Source organism: Mus caroli, unplaced genomic scaffold, assembly GCF_978045245.1.
Source record: "Mus caroli unplaced genomic scaffold, Mus_caroli_1 scaffold_15, whole genome shotgun sequence".
NCBI lineage: Eukaryota > Metazoa > Chordata > Mammalia > Rodentia > Muridae > Mus > Mus caroli.
Genome location: NW_028227270.1, coordinates 6,484,531 through 6,501,452, shown reverse-complemented (window position 1 = coordinate 6,501,452; position 16,922 = coordinate 6,484,531). Strand labels below are relative to the sequence as shown.

The following is a 16,922-nucleotide window of genomic DNA, read 5'->3' as shown; positions in this document are numbered from 1 at the left end:
GTTGGAGATGTCTTTTAGACCCCAAAGGGGATACCTTCGTTGTGACCAGAAGCCTACTCTATGTAATATCTAAATGAACATTAGGAACGTCAAAGCCCACACTGCATGAATAAGACCATCATTCTCACCCTAGGCTATTGATAATACAGAGATTCCGGCAAGTTCTAAATAGATCCTTGCTTCTTGCTAGTGAGTGGGAAAGGTGTTTGTGAATAAAGGAAGTCGTCCATGAAATGTTGCCCCTTAGGGAAGGGGTCCAGTCTTGCTTTTCCAAGCTCAGTAGTCAAACGCCTTGGCCTAAGTTAAAGCAATGTTATCATGTCAGCCTCCTTATGTGACCACAGACTCTCCAGCTTCCAGCCTGTTTCCTGAAGTGGTTAGGTGGAAAAGCTTGCAAGGTCTTTCAATGTCACAACATAGCCCACCAACCTCACTATTGCTAAGGCATCTCACACCTGTTCTGTTTCAGAAAATCCTTGGAAATTAATTTTTCTTCCTGGAAATAAGAGAGTGAATAGACACGGGTTATTGCCTCAACTCATCCTCCATGAAGTTTTCCTGAAGTTAAAACCAAAAGCTGAGATATTCACCATAAAGCATTACGATGCTACAGATCTCACTTTTACCCATTGTACTGGCTAGTTTTGTGTCAACTTGACACAGCTGGAGTTATCACAGAGAAAGGAGCTTCAGTTGAGGAGATGCCTCCATGAGTTCCAACTGTAAGGCATTTTCTCAATTAGTGATCAAGGGGGAAAGGCCCCTTGTGGGTGGGACCATCCCTGGGCTGGTAGTCTTGGGTTCTATAAGAGAGCAGGCTGAGCAAGCCAGGGGAGGCAAGCCAATAAAGAACACCCCTCCATGGTCTCTGCATCAGCTCTTGCTTCCTGACCTGCTTGAGTTCCAGTCCTGACTTCTTTGGTGATGAACAGCAGCATGGAAGTGTAAGCCGAATAAACCCTTTCCTCCCCAACTTGCTTCTTGGTCATGATGTTTGTGCAAGAGTAGAAACCCTGACTAAGGCACCCATCCAATATGATTTCTAGGATTGCTACACTTCAGATGTCAAACCCCAGTTCTCTCCTGGCAATGTTTTCTTCTTAATTCAGAGATAAACACTGGAATAGCGACAGCATTGTAAACCTACATTATGGTTTATAAAGGATTCATATGCATTTTTTTCATGTGGTCCTTATCATTGCCTGTGAAGTATTAGACCTATTCCTGCTTTTGTATGAAGACACTAGCTCTAAGTGTCTGTGCTGGTTTGAGTGAGATGCACCCTCCTCACATCCAACTCAGGCATTTAAACAGTTAGTCCACAGTTGGTGGTACTCTTTGGGGGAAATTTAGGATATGTGGCCTGATTAGAGAAAATATGTCACCAGAGGCAGGCTTGGAGAGTGTATATCCTCACCCTACTTCCTGCTTGCTTTCTCTTCTCTCTGATTCTGATTGCGATATGACCTCTTAGCTTGCTGCCCCTTTTGCTTGCTGCCATGTTTTCTCATCATGGACTCTAGTCAGAGCAAACTCTCCTTCCCATAGATTGCCTTGGTCATGGTATTTTATCACAGCAACAGAGAAGTAACCAGTCTCTATGACACTCTCCTTTCCTTCCAAATGCTCAATTCTATCATGCTGGGTCCATTTAGAACTCTTTTAGACAAGAACTCAGTACTGGCTTATGATAGGGTACCTAAAAATGTGAACAACTACCTCTCATCTATGCCACTTGGCCCTTCTTAAATCTATGTTCTGATGGAGGGAAATGTTTGGATGACTGGGGACCAGAAAGGTATATGTGTAAAAGCTCTTTGCACTTGTAAATAAGCTTTGTTCTGGAGCCAGTAATCAGTATTATCATGGAGGAACCTCTGACAGGTCTTGGGATCATGGATGATTTCCCAAGATATGTTCCAAACACTCTAGAATAGCAGGCATCTTCCAAATATGAGTCACAAATGTGGTATGCATGTGTGTGTTTGTGTGTGTGTGTGTGTGTGTGTATCACAAATTCATGTCCAGAACAGATGATGGGAAAAGCGATTTAAAGCATAGGAAGTTCAATAACACACCCTTTTAATATCTATTACAAAATTGAATCCCACTTCTATAGACCTTTCTATTTAAATTTCTTCCACAGAGACATTCATTGGGGGGGGGGCTATCATACTTATAGTAAATAAAGACCTTTAATAAAATTTATTAACCAAAAAATTAGAATAGTAATGTGCCCATACATTAGATGCAGCAGATTTTCTCTCTGATGCTATATTCATTCATAGTTCTTCTCTCTTTATAAGGAAGTAGGACGTACCAGTCCTTGAAAAAAGAAGAAAATACATTTTCATGACTGGAAATACCCCTTATTCTTAGTCAGTCTTCATCTAACCAGTGATTTTAGTTACAGTGCTTTTGAGTCATAGAATGAACTCAGATTGTTCTTGGGGCAAGCCTTCAGATTACACAAAGAAATAGTGCAAATCACAACTAGTTCCAGGAAATGATCTTAAACATGTCTCCAGCCCTTGTAGATTGCTTGTGATAAGGATTGCATCATCTACACTGAACATCCGGTGTAGGAAATTCAGGCTGGAGGCAGGCTGGCTCGCCTCTGCTGCGCTGAAGGAGGAGACGTTACTCTTATCCAGAGGGCTGCATGGCAGCCCTACTTGGAGGTCACCTTGCTTTTGAAAGGATGCAGTTCATAGGAGACAGTGGGAAAAACTCAAGAAGTAATAAAGAGATGTCATGAGATCATTAAAGTAAGAGTCTAGAGTGTAATAAAAAAATCCAATAAACAAAACTACTAAAATAGCCAAGATTGCTTCATTGAAATCTAGTAGATCTGGTAGTAAAACATGCCTATATTCTTGGAAATGCAGGACACACCGGACAGCTCAAACTGGACTCTAAAATAACAGTTTAAGAACACTTGGACTAGAACCTTGAGTGTGTTAGAAGAAAAGAGATGGAGTCACGTGTAAAACAGATCATTAAGAAAGTTCAACTAAGTGGAGAAAAACGGTGGCAAAACCTGCTTCACCATAAGCAGTGAAAGAGCCATGAGCTAAAGGATGTGTGTGCGTGTGTGTGTGTGTGTGTGTGTGTGTGTGTGTGTGTGTGTGTGATGTGCTGACTCAAGAACAAACACAATTTATTGAAGGAATTCCTAGCAAAAGTTAACTTCATTAGTATCAGAAGGAAAGTTAATGTTGAAACGGTTTGCCCACATCTGCTACTTCCATAACGTCTGGGCAATGGTCATAAATTACAAGTGGAGAAGGGCACAGCGCCAATTGTCAAAACAAACAGGCAGCTCTGGAGCCCAGGGCTCGTGCTTCATTTTTCCTCCTTGGTGTGAAGGCCACTGACCGAGGACTGCCTAGCATTGGCTTGCTGTCCCCCTGGGAGACTGACTAGGTCAGGCCAATGACGTAGGCCATGAGGAAATCTTCTATCACTATTGTCCCTGCCCTTGGAAAGGAAAGTTGTTCCCTTACCATTGAGTTAATGGTGGTAGAGGCAGGGAAGCAACAACAGCACCAGCGATTTAAGGCCTGGCACTGAATGAGCCCTCTTATCTGAGCATTCCCAATCTGCATACAGATCTTCTCCCTAGACTGTTCCACACTCCAGAGGGCAGGCCCCATACTCTGGATTTTCTGCACCCCAAGTAGGCACATTGGCCAGTCCATGGTGGATTAGATAATTTTGTCCATGGCTTAGTCTGTTCTATGTCTTTTCTTGGTAGCATTGAGACAGTGAGAGGATTCAGACAGGCTGACCAGCCCACAGTCCTCTCTTCCCTTCTGTTTTTACCTTCCTAGGATTCAGCCCCTTAAACAGACAGGAATCCTCTCTTTTCCTCCCTCTGCTGCAGTATGCCTGTGCAGGCTGGTGGGTTTAGATACTGGTTAAAGGGAAGAAAAGTGAGATCCTTAGCTAAAAGCTGCACCTTACCAGAAAGGTCCACATTGGTATCCAAGGCACTAACCTAGCCAATTATAGCCATTGTCTCATGCTTACAAGAAATGTTATAGGAAGGCTAAGGCAGGATTTAGATATCTGATTATCTGATATCCCTGGTTTTGACGTCATCGGATCAGCTCCAGAGTATCAACGTAATCTGCTAGTACAAATACCTTTTAACGGTGTCTTGAATTCGTATATACTGAGAGAAGCCATGGGGATGACTCTCTTTCCCAGGATCCTACCTGTTCTGTCCCTGTCAGATCTTTATTATTTTAGTCTTATTCAAGGTCCCACTGCCACATAGCCAGTGGATGAGTTCCTCTCCAAACAGACTCACCACCCCTAAGAATATCTATTATAGATGGCGGCTTTTTCTCTTAGATTTATTTTGCCTCAGAAAAGTTGAAACTGAGTACAAAACAGAACACCCACCTTGAACTCAATGCCAGACTGTTCTTTGCTAGGCTGTGCCTTTCCAGTAGGCAACTGGCATTCCTGAGGAGCTCTGCCTTAGCCCCTACATCTCAATGTTGTCTCAAATAGTTAACTTCATAGGCTAGCTGTGGTGAATCACTTGTAAGTAGGCCTTTCATTAAGTCATTCAACAAATGGTTATTCTTTTAAATTTTCTAAGGTGTATTTTAACTATGTGTTTATATCTGTGTGCAAATAGGTGTATGAGAATGGAGGTGTCAGATACCCCTGGAGTTGGAATTATATGCCATTGATAATCATCTTATATGGGTACTGGGAACGAAACCCTTCTTCAAGAGCAGTATGCACTCTTAAGTTTGGAGGCATTTCTCCATCCTCCCCTCCCCCCCCCTTGCTGCCTATCGCCAACACATCCTATGAACTACATCTCAAAGTCAAAAGTCAGCCTGCATCACCTTTATAGCTTGCTTTCTTCTCTATGATAATCCAAGAAAAAAGTGATAATGGGCAGGACTTCAGTTCTCTCCTGTACTCCAGATGATTACAGTAAGTGCTAGGCTTTGTACTTCTAGCCTGATTCTTCTCCTCCCTCAGACTGACAAACTATTTCAAGCAGCAATTGTTTTCTGGATCTCCTTGCAGCGAAGTTGTCCAGGTTCTTCTCCAACCCACCAGTCTCCATCACTTAAATCCCAGCTCAATTTTGCATCCTCTAAGTGCCTTCTGCTAGGAGCAATGATAGCTACATTTTGTTTCCTCGTCAGTGAGATAAACAGGTCCCAATGTAGGAACAACATGGATTTAACATAGTTTTTTTTTAATTCAATGGATTAGAGAATTAAACATAAGTTCACAACATGAAGGTAATACATAGTAGTCCCCATGTGAGAAAGTCACATGAAGCCCATGTTATTGTTTAAAAGTATCGAGAAGGTAAGGATCAGGACCTAAAGCTCCAGGCTGAGCCGGCAGATCTTAAGTCTTTGTGCCACAACAGAGGTATGGTCCCAAGGGTATGTCCACAAATGGGCATCAGATTGGACGGAGGTGAGATTTTCTTTCCTCAATATGATTTTCCAAGTCATCTGATTTTCTTGAGTTTTTCTATTACTTTTACAGGAAACTTAAATTAGCAATAAATGGATATCTATATCTATATTTATCTATATACCCAAGCAACATATTAATATATCTATATATCCCTGTTTATCAAAAGTAGTCACTTTTCACAAGAGAATAAAGCTCTGGTTTGTAAATGTAATCCTTTGTATTAAAAGCCTTCAGTACTGTTCTGGCACAGACAGTAAAGCACTGTTTTATGTCAACTTGACACAAGCTAAAGTTATCTGAAAGAAGGGAGCCACCATTGAGGAAATGCCTACATAAGATCTAGTTGCAGGACATTTTCTTTTTTTTTTTTTTGGTTTTTCGAGACAGGGTTTCTCTGTATATCTCTAGCTGTCCTGGAACTCACTTTGTAGACCAGGCTGGCCTCGAACTCAGAAATCCGCCTGCCTCTGCCTCCCGAGTGCTGGGATTAAAGGCGTGCGCCACCACGCCCGGCTGAGGACATTTTCTTAATTAGTGATTGATGGGGAAGGAAGGGTCTAGCCTATTGTGGGTGGTGCCATCCCTGGACTGGTGGTCCTGGGTTCTATAACAAAGCAGGCTAACCAAGCCATCATGAGCAAGCCAGTAAGCAGTACCCCTTCCTGGCCTTTGCATCACCCCCTGCTTCAGGTTCCTGCCCTGCTTAAACTCCTGCCCGATTTCCTTTGATGATGAAGTGAGATGTGAAAATAAAAGCTGAGTAAGCCTTCCCTTCCCTGCTTGCTTTGGGTTATGGTGTTTTAGCACAGCAGTAGTCATCATAATTAAGACAAGCACTTCATGGCAGAACACAGTGCTGAAGGAAGGCAAATTTGTATGTTTTCTATGGATTGATCTAAGGACTCTTGCTACCTGGGACACTGAAAGCTGACTCAGAGCAGAGGGGGCAAAGCCCTGCAGAAGGAGGATATTTAGGAAGTTGTTCTGCCTTCCAGAAAGGACATCAAAATAAGGTCAGTGAGATGATTACCTTTAAAGCTCAAGGAAGATTAGCTCAAAGCTTAAGGAACGAAGGCGAAATTCATCTGTCTATTTTTTTAATCTACCATGCTAATTATCAACACTGGTAGTAGAATTTTTGGAGGAAATTTTCTATCTGGGCTTTCTCCCTACAAAAAAGTATCACTATGGTATTGTGGGAAGCCACATACGCCATTACAAGGTGGCGCTGGCTACCACTCATAAGTTTGGGTAAATGACCAATGTGCGCATGTGCGGTAGAGATTTTGCCAAGTCACTGCCTGGCCCAAGGCATGCAAATGAGGTACTGAAAGCATAACCAATCGGGTGTAGACACGCCTCTCCTAGGCCTATATAAGCAGTGCCAGTTCTGGGGCTAGGATCTTTTCGCCTCTGCAATCAATCTCTTCCAATATACGTGTGCAGAAGGATCCTGTTGTGGCATCTTTCTTGCTGGCGAGTCGGACGCTCGCATGCTATCCCATTAATTATCAGTCCACAGTTATCAATAGTCAAAGGAAATGATTTTAAAAAGAGGAAAAGCAAACAAAAGAACAAAAGAACCAAGTGCACTTTAAGTCCACCCAGCACATCTTGGAGAGAGAGGCAAGCATATACCTAAGGGTTCTGGGCCAGCCAGAGTTACCCAGTGAGACTGTGTAAGAATGATTTTAAAGCACTATCTATTAACAGTATATTCATTCAACTATTTGGATAAACAAATGGATTCAAATATTCCATTTTACACAATCTTTTAATTGAAACAGTGAAGAGGAGAATAGTCTTACCAGTTGCCTTGTGGGTTCGTAAGCTGCTGCACTGAATACCCAAACTGTTCACTTGAAGGCCCGGAAAATATTTTCGCTCCTGGGAGGCCAACATTATACGCCAGACAACTCAAAATACCTATTCAAGAATTAAAAACATAGTCCATATTTACAGGTTTTAATGTAAGGGCATAATATATTTGTTACAGATGAGTTTTTAAAAACCAACCTTGTTTGACATGATAACTAATCTCTTTATCAGTGTTGATAAAAAATAATAGGCACTTCATCTAAAGTACTTATGTGTGCCCTGGCACTGGTCTAGATACTCATATGCACAATTCACTGCCTTCATCTTCCTCAAAGCAACCCCTGGAGACTGTCACCAATGGTACCTTCACTTCACAGAGATTTTTGAGGTTCCAGGCAGGTAGGTCTCTCATGTTGAGTTGTAAGGGAAGGCTCTGGATTTGATCAAGATGCTGGGCTTTTACCTAGTTACTATCTTATAGAGTGGCTTAAATTCTATTTGTCTTTGCTTACAGAGTAAGATTCTAAGCTACTCGTGCACATGGTTTGAAGGGTGCCCTGTTCTTGACATGGTTTTCATGTGAAATGTGTGTTAAAAACTCCGTGATGAGGAGGGAGGAAAGTCATAGCCCAGGAAATCAGTATCATTTTTCCTTTCAGAAAGCAATGCTTTGTAGGATAGAAGGTTAAGGGGATGATGCATTGCTTTAAAAAAAAAATTCTAGATGAAACTGCCCAAGCCACTTTTGCATTTTGATTTTTCTTCCTTCATGATCAATAAATGCCAACCATGAAAAATAGAACAAAGACCCAAGAAGACAACAGCTAGTGGGCTTTTTTGCTTGTTTGTTTGTTGTTTCTGTTGGCAATGGGGAGAAAAATAAAGGGTAAATTCTTCTGCACCTACAGCGTTAATGCCAGAGGAGTGCTTCACTCTATAGAAGCAGGGCTTTGTAGATTGGGTATGGCTTTACTGTTTATCTTTGCAGAGCCTAGACTCTTTACACTTTTCTCACGGCGCCTGTACCCTGTGCTTTCACAGAGGAAGATTTTACTTTGTGGGCACCCTGCTTCAGCAGGGTGATTTAGAAGTCTGTTGTTCTAGGCACAGGGCGCCTGGATGAAATGGCTTGTTTTTATCATTGTGCTTCTGAACTTATGGGAGGAGACTCTACAGTCTTCTCCCAAGGAAAAGTGAAGTCAGCGACAAAGCTTTGGGAACTTGAAGTAGTCAATGTGCCTTTTCAAGTGCCAAAAATACTCTACTGGGCGTTTGCTCACTCAAAAAGGGGAAGAAAAAAAAAAAACAGCCCAGCTCATTATTTCTTAGAAATATAAGCTTGCCAGGACAAAAAGGGCAAATATTAATTTTGAAATACTCTGTGACATAATCGGCACAGCTCAGCATTTGCAAATTTGACCTGTAACTCCTGTCTCTTCATAGCAACCTCTGTTCCTCTTTACTGACGAAATTCAATGCCAAAGAAAATAATAGCAATTTAAGCAGAATACCAAACTTGGCATTGAGAATGCTGGTGTTTCTAATCCATACTTCATCTTCACCCCATGGTGCAGAACTTAGCAAACACTGTTGGAACAGTTATGAGTTTTTAAGTATATTATTATATTATTTAAAGTTTGAAGAGGTAGTGTCAAACTAGTGACACTTCAACATATCCAACACTGGAAAGAATGCATGTGAATATGCGATAATGCAACTCCCTCCCACTACTAAACTAAATTTGGCAAATCACGTATTTAAATTAACATGCATTTCTAAGTGACAACTTTGAGTATAAAACAAAAACAAAAACAAACCAAACCAAACCAAACCAAACAAAACAAAACACCTAGGGGATAGATAGGACAATCTAGAGTACCATTCCTCACATGTAAGTGAAATAGTTTTTTAAATATTTCCTCCCAATATTTTTCTCTTTATAGTTTAAGTCATAGACATATTCTGCTATCCACTATCCCACTGGTCATCAGCAGCCATAAAAGCCAGCTATGCATCAATATTCATATCCAGGGAAGGTACAGCAATGACCAAGGCACAAGGACACTATGAGGACAGCAAACATTTTCATTTCTAGGAGAACAGTGTTCAAGGTTCAGTGGGATACTCTGTTCTCACAGACTGCAAACTCAGTGCCTAGGCACCCACACTCCTTTGTGTTATATGACTGAACCACAGGAAATGGTACATTTACACAATGGAGTACTAATCAGCTATTAAAAAGAATGAATTTATGAAATTCCTAGGCAAATGGATGGACCTTGAGGGCATCACCCTGAGTGAGGTAACACAATGACAAAAGAACTCACATGATATGTACACACTGATAAGTGGATGTTAGCCCCGAAACTTAGAATACCCAAGATACAAGATACAATCTGCAAAACACATGAAACTCAAGAAGAATGAAGACTAAAATGTGGATACATTATATATTTTATCATATAGAATTTACATAATATATTTATATTTATATACTTATATATTTTAGGCGTTACATGTAAATTATATATTTATATATTTATATGTAATATGCAAACTACACACACATTACAAATAAATTATTATGTATAATATAAATATAAAATGACATAAATAAATATCTTATATGTAATATATAACATAATATAATATACAAATAATATAATAACCCTTTATTGTTCAAGTACTCTAAAAAATTATTCCATTATATTTTGTTTGTACTCCACTGACAATTTTGCTCAACTCAGAGATGACATTTGGAAATTCTGCTCTTTGACTTTGCATCCAAACTCCCAAGACTGTGTTCTCAGCCTTGGAGACCCTGCCATCTAGAACTGAGTAGGTTGTGTTCCAAGATTCTTCCTTCTCCTGGCTTGCCGGGTTGTGGTCGCATCCTCCCTTCCTCCATTACATACCTTGCTCATCTCCCCTTTATGTACGCACGACCACCACTTTCAATCTTAAAGTTATTTTAAACAATATCATATGTGATATATGTTTTTTAAACATCAGTGCTGGGAATGAAGGGATTTCTCTGATGTTAAGAATTACTATTCTTGCAGAAGACCCAAGTTCAGTTCCTGGCATCCATGATAACAACTCACAAACCCCTGCATCTATTGTTCCTGGAAACCTGAGGCCCCTTTCTTGTCTCTGAGGATGCCTGCATGCACATGGTGTGCATAAACGGACAAACACATCAACACAGATAGAAACTATAACATGTGAACGCTATGACTAATTGCTATTTGATGGAGGAACGCTTATATAGCTTATGGAAGAACTATCTTTGTTTAGGAGACTTCATGATTAACTGCTGAAGAAACAGAAGTTGTAGAACAGTGACAACAGAAGCAGAGCTAGTGAGGAGACAGCCACAGGAGTGTGGAGCCGGTGAGAGGGATGCGGAAGAAAGAGAAAGAGCGGCAATGGAGGGAAATGATGGAAATCATATAGGAAGATGGATGTCACACATGGGAGCTCAGTCTGCCATTGCCATTGGCCTACCTTTTGCCTTACCTGTCTACACACAAAGATCCGTGTGAAAGACTGCCTGAGAGGTCAAAGGACTCAAGATTTTAGTCAAGATAAAGCAACTAGCATAGGACTAGTGTTGGAGGAGACAGTCTCTCTGGGTCTCTTGTCTTTATGTGCATAGCCTATGGATATATTCCATTCCTGTGGCCACAGCAGAAGGTTAACACAAAGCCAGTGGCTTCAAACAACAGAAATGTGTTCGTTAAAAAATTGACAGCCAGGGTGTGAGCAGCCTGTGAGCCTTCATGGGGGCTCTGAAGAAAAATCTATTATTTCCTGCCTCTTTAGCTTCTGGGGAATAACTGCACACTTCGACTGTTGCCTGAATTGTTCTAATCTGCCATAATGTTGCTTAAACTCCTTATTCCTATCGTATCTGCCTTTGCGCCACTCTTATAGGGACACTTACTGTTGGGCCTGGGCCCTTCTAAGTAAGAAAGGATGCTTTATTTTAAGAGCCATCACTTAATTGCATATGCAGAAGCCTTTTACCAAATAAGGTAGGACTCGCTAGTTCTCGTGGTTAGAACTTTGACACATTTATTTTTTTCAGAAATGACCATTAAGTCTATTACACTCTCTTGCTTGCCTCCTTGCCAAGTCACACCCATGCTTCATGCAAAAACACCTCACATTTCTCGAAAAAGTTCTCACCCACTCTACACTAACTATAGGCCCCAGATCTCACCTATTATCAACCCATAGTCCCAAATTTATCATCCAAATCAGAATTGAGTGATGTTTCCTTGCTCGTCCTAATGGTAGCATTTCTACTGGCACAACATCCTTAAAAACTTTGTAAGCCTGTGATACTCATCACAGCGATCCATGCCAATAGGTAAACAATCATTAAGAGTTCTTTCCTGGGTATCATCTTTTGTGCTGGATAATCTGACTGGAGAGATGGTTGAGGGTTCATGAATTCTATCCTAGACTGTCTCAGCAAAACTATGTCTAGCCAAACATTGGCCTTCTTGCTAGGCATGTGTTTGTAATGGTGAAATTCATAATATTGCTTTGCTTGGACTGCTATTTCCAAGCCTGGGAGCTCATGCCTCATAGTTCTGAAGGCTGGAAGTCTGACATGGCGGGGAGGGGGGGCTGGCATGGCTAGGTTACAGCAAGAGCCCTCTTCTAGCTTTTAGATTGCTGAGTTCTTGTTCTTTCTGGTTCACTGCAGAAAAAGAACAAGCTAGTTGTCTAATCTCTGTGTAAGGATACCAGATCCTTACATGAGGCCTCCTCCTTATATATATATATAGGTTATATTATATAACCTATATATAACCTATATACCTCCCATAGGCTCACCTTACACCATACACACCACACACACAATCATACACACATACTATTTCAATACACAAAACTCAGAGGGACAGACCCACTCTGAAGATTTTGTTTTGCCATCTGCTGAGGCTCAGGATTCCCTGGCTCATCAAGGATGATGGTTCTCGGTTCTTCTTCAGCTTGTCTCTTCTTTTCACAGCCGCTATGGTTAGCAAGGACAAGACATTCAACATTTTCCTCAAGAAACAATACAAAGAGCCTCTTCTCAATTAAGACAATTGTCTTAGGATTTCTATTGTTGTGACAAAACAATTGTCTTAGGATTTTTGTTGCTGGAATAGCCAAAAGCAATTTGGGGAGGAAAGGGTTTATTTTGCTTTTACTCCCTCATAGTTCATGTGTAAAGGTCGTCAGAACAGAAAACTGGAAGCAGAAGCTAAGTGGGGACTTATTTTTGAGGAGTTACCATTCAACTTAATAAAATTGGTCCAGTGAGAATATAACACCTTTGGTCTTGTTTTTCACAGGGTGGGGCTTATAGTGAACCCATTGGTAGATAAATATATCCCCTCAGGACAGTGAATATTGCAAACCCTCATAGTGAAAAAAAACAACTTCACAAGTTCATTGCCTCTTTCCTGTAGACAATGCACTATACACGCAGATGTTCACCTAGCTGCTATGAGACTAGTGGTAGTGGGTGAAGGGGAGCCGATGTCAGTGCAGTCAGGCTACTTGCTAACCTCTGAGTGGAAGCATCTTTTCTCTCTGGTTCATAAATATTTGTTTGCAGCGAATGCATAATGTATTGCACAATTACACTATGATCACATGAGAGAAATAGCATCACTCTCATGATCAGAAATAAACATCTAAATATATTATCCAAGCTCAGGAAATGCTATGGGCTTCATTCAATAGTCCTGCAGGGAACCTTTAGCTTCCAATGCGAGTACAATTAAAGACTGACAAGGACTGTCAGGAAGTGGCTCAAATTGAAAGGGGCCATCACAGTGGAACGCTAATTCAGCATGACCAGCGTCCTCCCAAGATAGGAGATACCGGAGCTATCTCTCTCAGTGTGCTTACCTGTGTGTGTGTGTGCATGGGCACGCACACATACACACACACAAACACACACCCACACACCACACCACACACAAGGGAAGGGCCATGACAAGACAAAAGGAGAGGATGGCCATCTGCAAGAGCCCCACCCACTACAGTACTTGTCCCCAAAGCATTTAGACTGCTGGCCTCTGAAACTATTAGAAAATACATTTCTGTCATTTAAGCCACTTTGTCTTCAGTGTTTTTTATGTTGTGCTTGCAGATTAGTGAAAGGAAACTCTAATTCTATCGGAAAATTTCAGTATTATTGCTCTAGGTTTCAAAGATTCTACTCATATAGGCACACATATAAATATGAAGAAAGATATAAATGTATACCAGATGTTTTACATCATGTTCATTTTTTTAAAAAACATTCAAAGTGATGTGTGGTGTGTGTATGTGCACGTGTGAGTGACACTGTGTGTATGTGTGTGTGTGTGTGTGTTTAGGGGATTAGAGGAGTAGCAAGGAAGGAGAAAAAGAGAAGAGAAACTGCATCAAGTCGCAGAGCATGTCTGCATGTGCTAAGAGCTTTTCAAAGCCTTTTCACATTTCAACAATTCGATTTTGAAAGCAAGAACCATCTCAAAAGTCATTCTGTAATTGTTTTGTGCATCCATTTACTGTGACTTGGTGCCGTCTAGCAAATCTGATAGATTTTCTTCATTTTCAAAAGGGATGCAGGAGGGCGAGCTACATTTGGCAGACTCTCTGTCTCCTGACAGTTGTGTTGGAGACAGTGGAACAGTCTGATTGGCCCGAGAGTTGCTGGGAGATAGCCTTCAAATTCCTTCATCCAAGTTTGATGTTTGTTTCGACTTCTCCCTAAATGCCTTCTGTGTGGAAGAGAAACCCCTTTCCAGTCTGGTCTCTCTCCCTACATCTCTCTACCTCACACCCTCATGGCGTTGGCCAGACGGGCTGTTACTGAACTTGGTCATCGCAAAGTGCGTTTCCCACAACTGCAGGCAGTAGATGATGAACTGATCATAATTAAAATGAGCACTACGTGTTAAGTTAAGTTGTGAGTCACGGGGCACTGCTCTAAAGTCTTTTTAAAAATAATTTTTCATACAATATATTTGATCCTACTTTCCTCTTCCAGTCCTCCTCTCAGGCCCTCCTCACTTCCCCTCCTTCCTAATTCCACACCCTTTCTTTCTCTATAGTCTTTTTTATTTAATTATGTTAAGATCATACTATAATTACATTTCTTCCTCCCCTCTCCTGCAAACCCTGCTATATACCCTTCCTGTTCTTTTTCAAGTTCATGGTCTCTATTTTCCACTAATTTTTATTGCATCAACATATGTATATATATGTATATAAGTATATGAATATATGTGTTTATAAGTATAAATACATATTATACATACATACACATACATATTCCTAAAATATCTTCTTCAGTCTGAATAATGTTACACACACTGTGTGTATGAATGTGTGTGTGTGTGTGTGTGTATTGTGTGTGTATAGAGTATGTGTATGTGAGTATGTGGTGTGGTATGGTATATGCGTGTGGTATGTGTGTGTATGACTGTGTGTGAGTGTGTGTGTGTTTGTGTGTGTGTGAGTGTATGTGCATATGTGTGTGTGTGACTGTGTTTATGGTGTGTGTGTATGACTGTGAGTGTGTGTGTGTGTGTTTTCAGGGCTGACTCTTTGGCACTTGGCAATCAATTGGTGTGCTCTTCTCTGGGAAACCAGTTCTTGCTCTCCCAGCTTCAGTCGCCCATGATTCTTTGAGTGGTTTTGAGGCCTGGTGGACTTCTCTCCATCCCCCTTCACCTGCCCATTGCTGTCATCCTTGTTGAGATCACAGTTTGCATGCTGATGATCTGAGCCTTCCTTCACACACCTTTTAGTAACCCCTTCATGAGTCCCCACTCTCCAATAGCATCCCATGAGGCAGTTTGTCTCACAGCTGCTTGCATACCCATTCTCTACCCCCAGGACAGTGGTTCTCAACCTTCCTGATGCCACAGCTCTCTAAATAGTTGCTCATGCTGTGGTGACCCCAAACCATAAGCTTATTTTTATTGATACGTCATAACTGTAATTTTGCTACTGCCAGGAATAGAATTGTAAATATCTATATTTCCTGATGGTCTTGGGTGACCCCTGTGAAAGGGTCATTTGACCTCAAAGGGGTCGCAACTCCCAGGTTGGGGACTGGTGCTCTGAGACCTCTCCTCCCACTGACCTCAAGCTCACACAGCTGAGAGCCTGGCTCCCTCACACACCTGAGCTCAAGCTGCTCCCTTGCCTTCTGTGAGCTTTTTTCCACAGAGCCATGTCTTCGCATTCGTTGCCTCTCCACCATTTTCACACACCAACCTGGCAGAGTTTCTCCCCCCATCACCTGTGGTAGACAGACTGTAATGTTCCCTCTAGTGATCCCCCATCTCCTGACAAGCGTGCCTTTAGGTCAAGGTAAGACCGTCAGCTTCAAACATATGAAGATTAATAGCAAAAATAGAAGCAGATGTCACGGTTAATACCTGCCATCAATATGAGGAGCAGAAAGGCAATTATTCTTCAGGCTGGCAATCAAGTGAGATCTATCTCTACCCAACACCAGCAAAGCCATGTCCAGACTCTGGTCCTCAGAATCTCAGTAAAGTGCATAATATTGTGGTAATTATCATACCATAAAATAAGTAATACAGAATCTATTCACAACATATTGTCCCGTTTGTAGGAAGCATTCTCTGCCTTCTTCATTACATTCTATTTATTTATTCATAATCAAGTAAAATTTCTATGTCATATGCCTTTATTATCTGCCTAACCCATGGAAATGGGAGACATGATGTTTTGCAGGGATAGAAGCTTCTAAAATTTAAGGAAGGAAAGTTCTTCAAGAAAACAAAATGATTTTTCCTAGAAAAAATTATAGATAAAACATGTATTTGAAATGAGAAAAGCAACACTAGGGATTTTTTTTTTCACTAACAACAAAATCAACTCGGTCTACAGTAATCTTTTCCCACAGTTTATGGCTGCACATTTTTTATCATGTTTTCAAATGACAGTTTATATAATAATTGTTTAGAGGCAACAGCATGATTTTTTTTTAAGCAGGGTAAAAGTATACCATTCAAGTATGTCCCTTCCCTCTGTACATTTTTTAAAAATGTCACATAAAGGTCTGGAATAGTTTCCCAATGGCATAAGAGTTAGGACATTTCAAGGAATTTAAAGTTTTCTTTTATAGGAATTAATCCATAATTCTGCACCATAAAACTTAACTATGCCCTGGTGGTTGATGTTTTTGTTGTTGAAATATGTTGGAAGGGAGATCAGAATTTAGCTTTTTGCATATTTAATAAAAATATCAGGCTGTGTAAATGTGTGGGACAAGGTCTGTACAGATATCTCTAAAATTGAAGCTCTGTGTATTTTATACTTAGTCTTCTTTGTTTATAAAAGTAGGGACTGTGTTTAATTTATTAACTGCCATATGGCCCAATACTTAGAATAGTCCTCAATCAGTTGTAATTTTTAAATGAAAAAAAGCCAATTATTTTGCCTTTCCTCCAAACAATAAATTTCTTACATAATCGTGGATGGACAAGAAAGACCTTTTTAATTAAAAAATGACTCAGCGTTCTGGCTGGTTCAAAACAAGGGCTGGGCATGCAGGGTGCTCAGCTGATTTATAGATAGAGAGATTCACTAATGACTATGTGCTGTGT

At 40.8% G+C, this 16,922-nt stretch overlaps 1 protein-coding gene across 1 annotated transcript in view; it reads right to left on the bottom strand.

Moving 5' to 3' along the window:
* Window positions 1-16,922, bottom strand: part of Itga2 (integrin subunit alpha 2) — a 92,953-nt gene that overhangs the window by 58,329 nt on the left and 17,702 nt on the right. Inside the window, exon 2 of the mRNA XM_021180415.3 lies at window positions 7,272-7,389. Coding sequence (XP_021036074.1) covers window positions 7,272-7,389 — 118 coding nt within the window. The remainder of the gene's footprint in view (window positions 1-7,271; window positions 7,390-16,922) is intronic.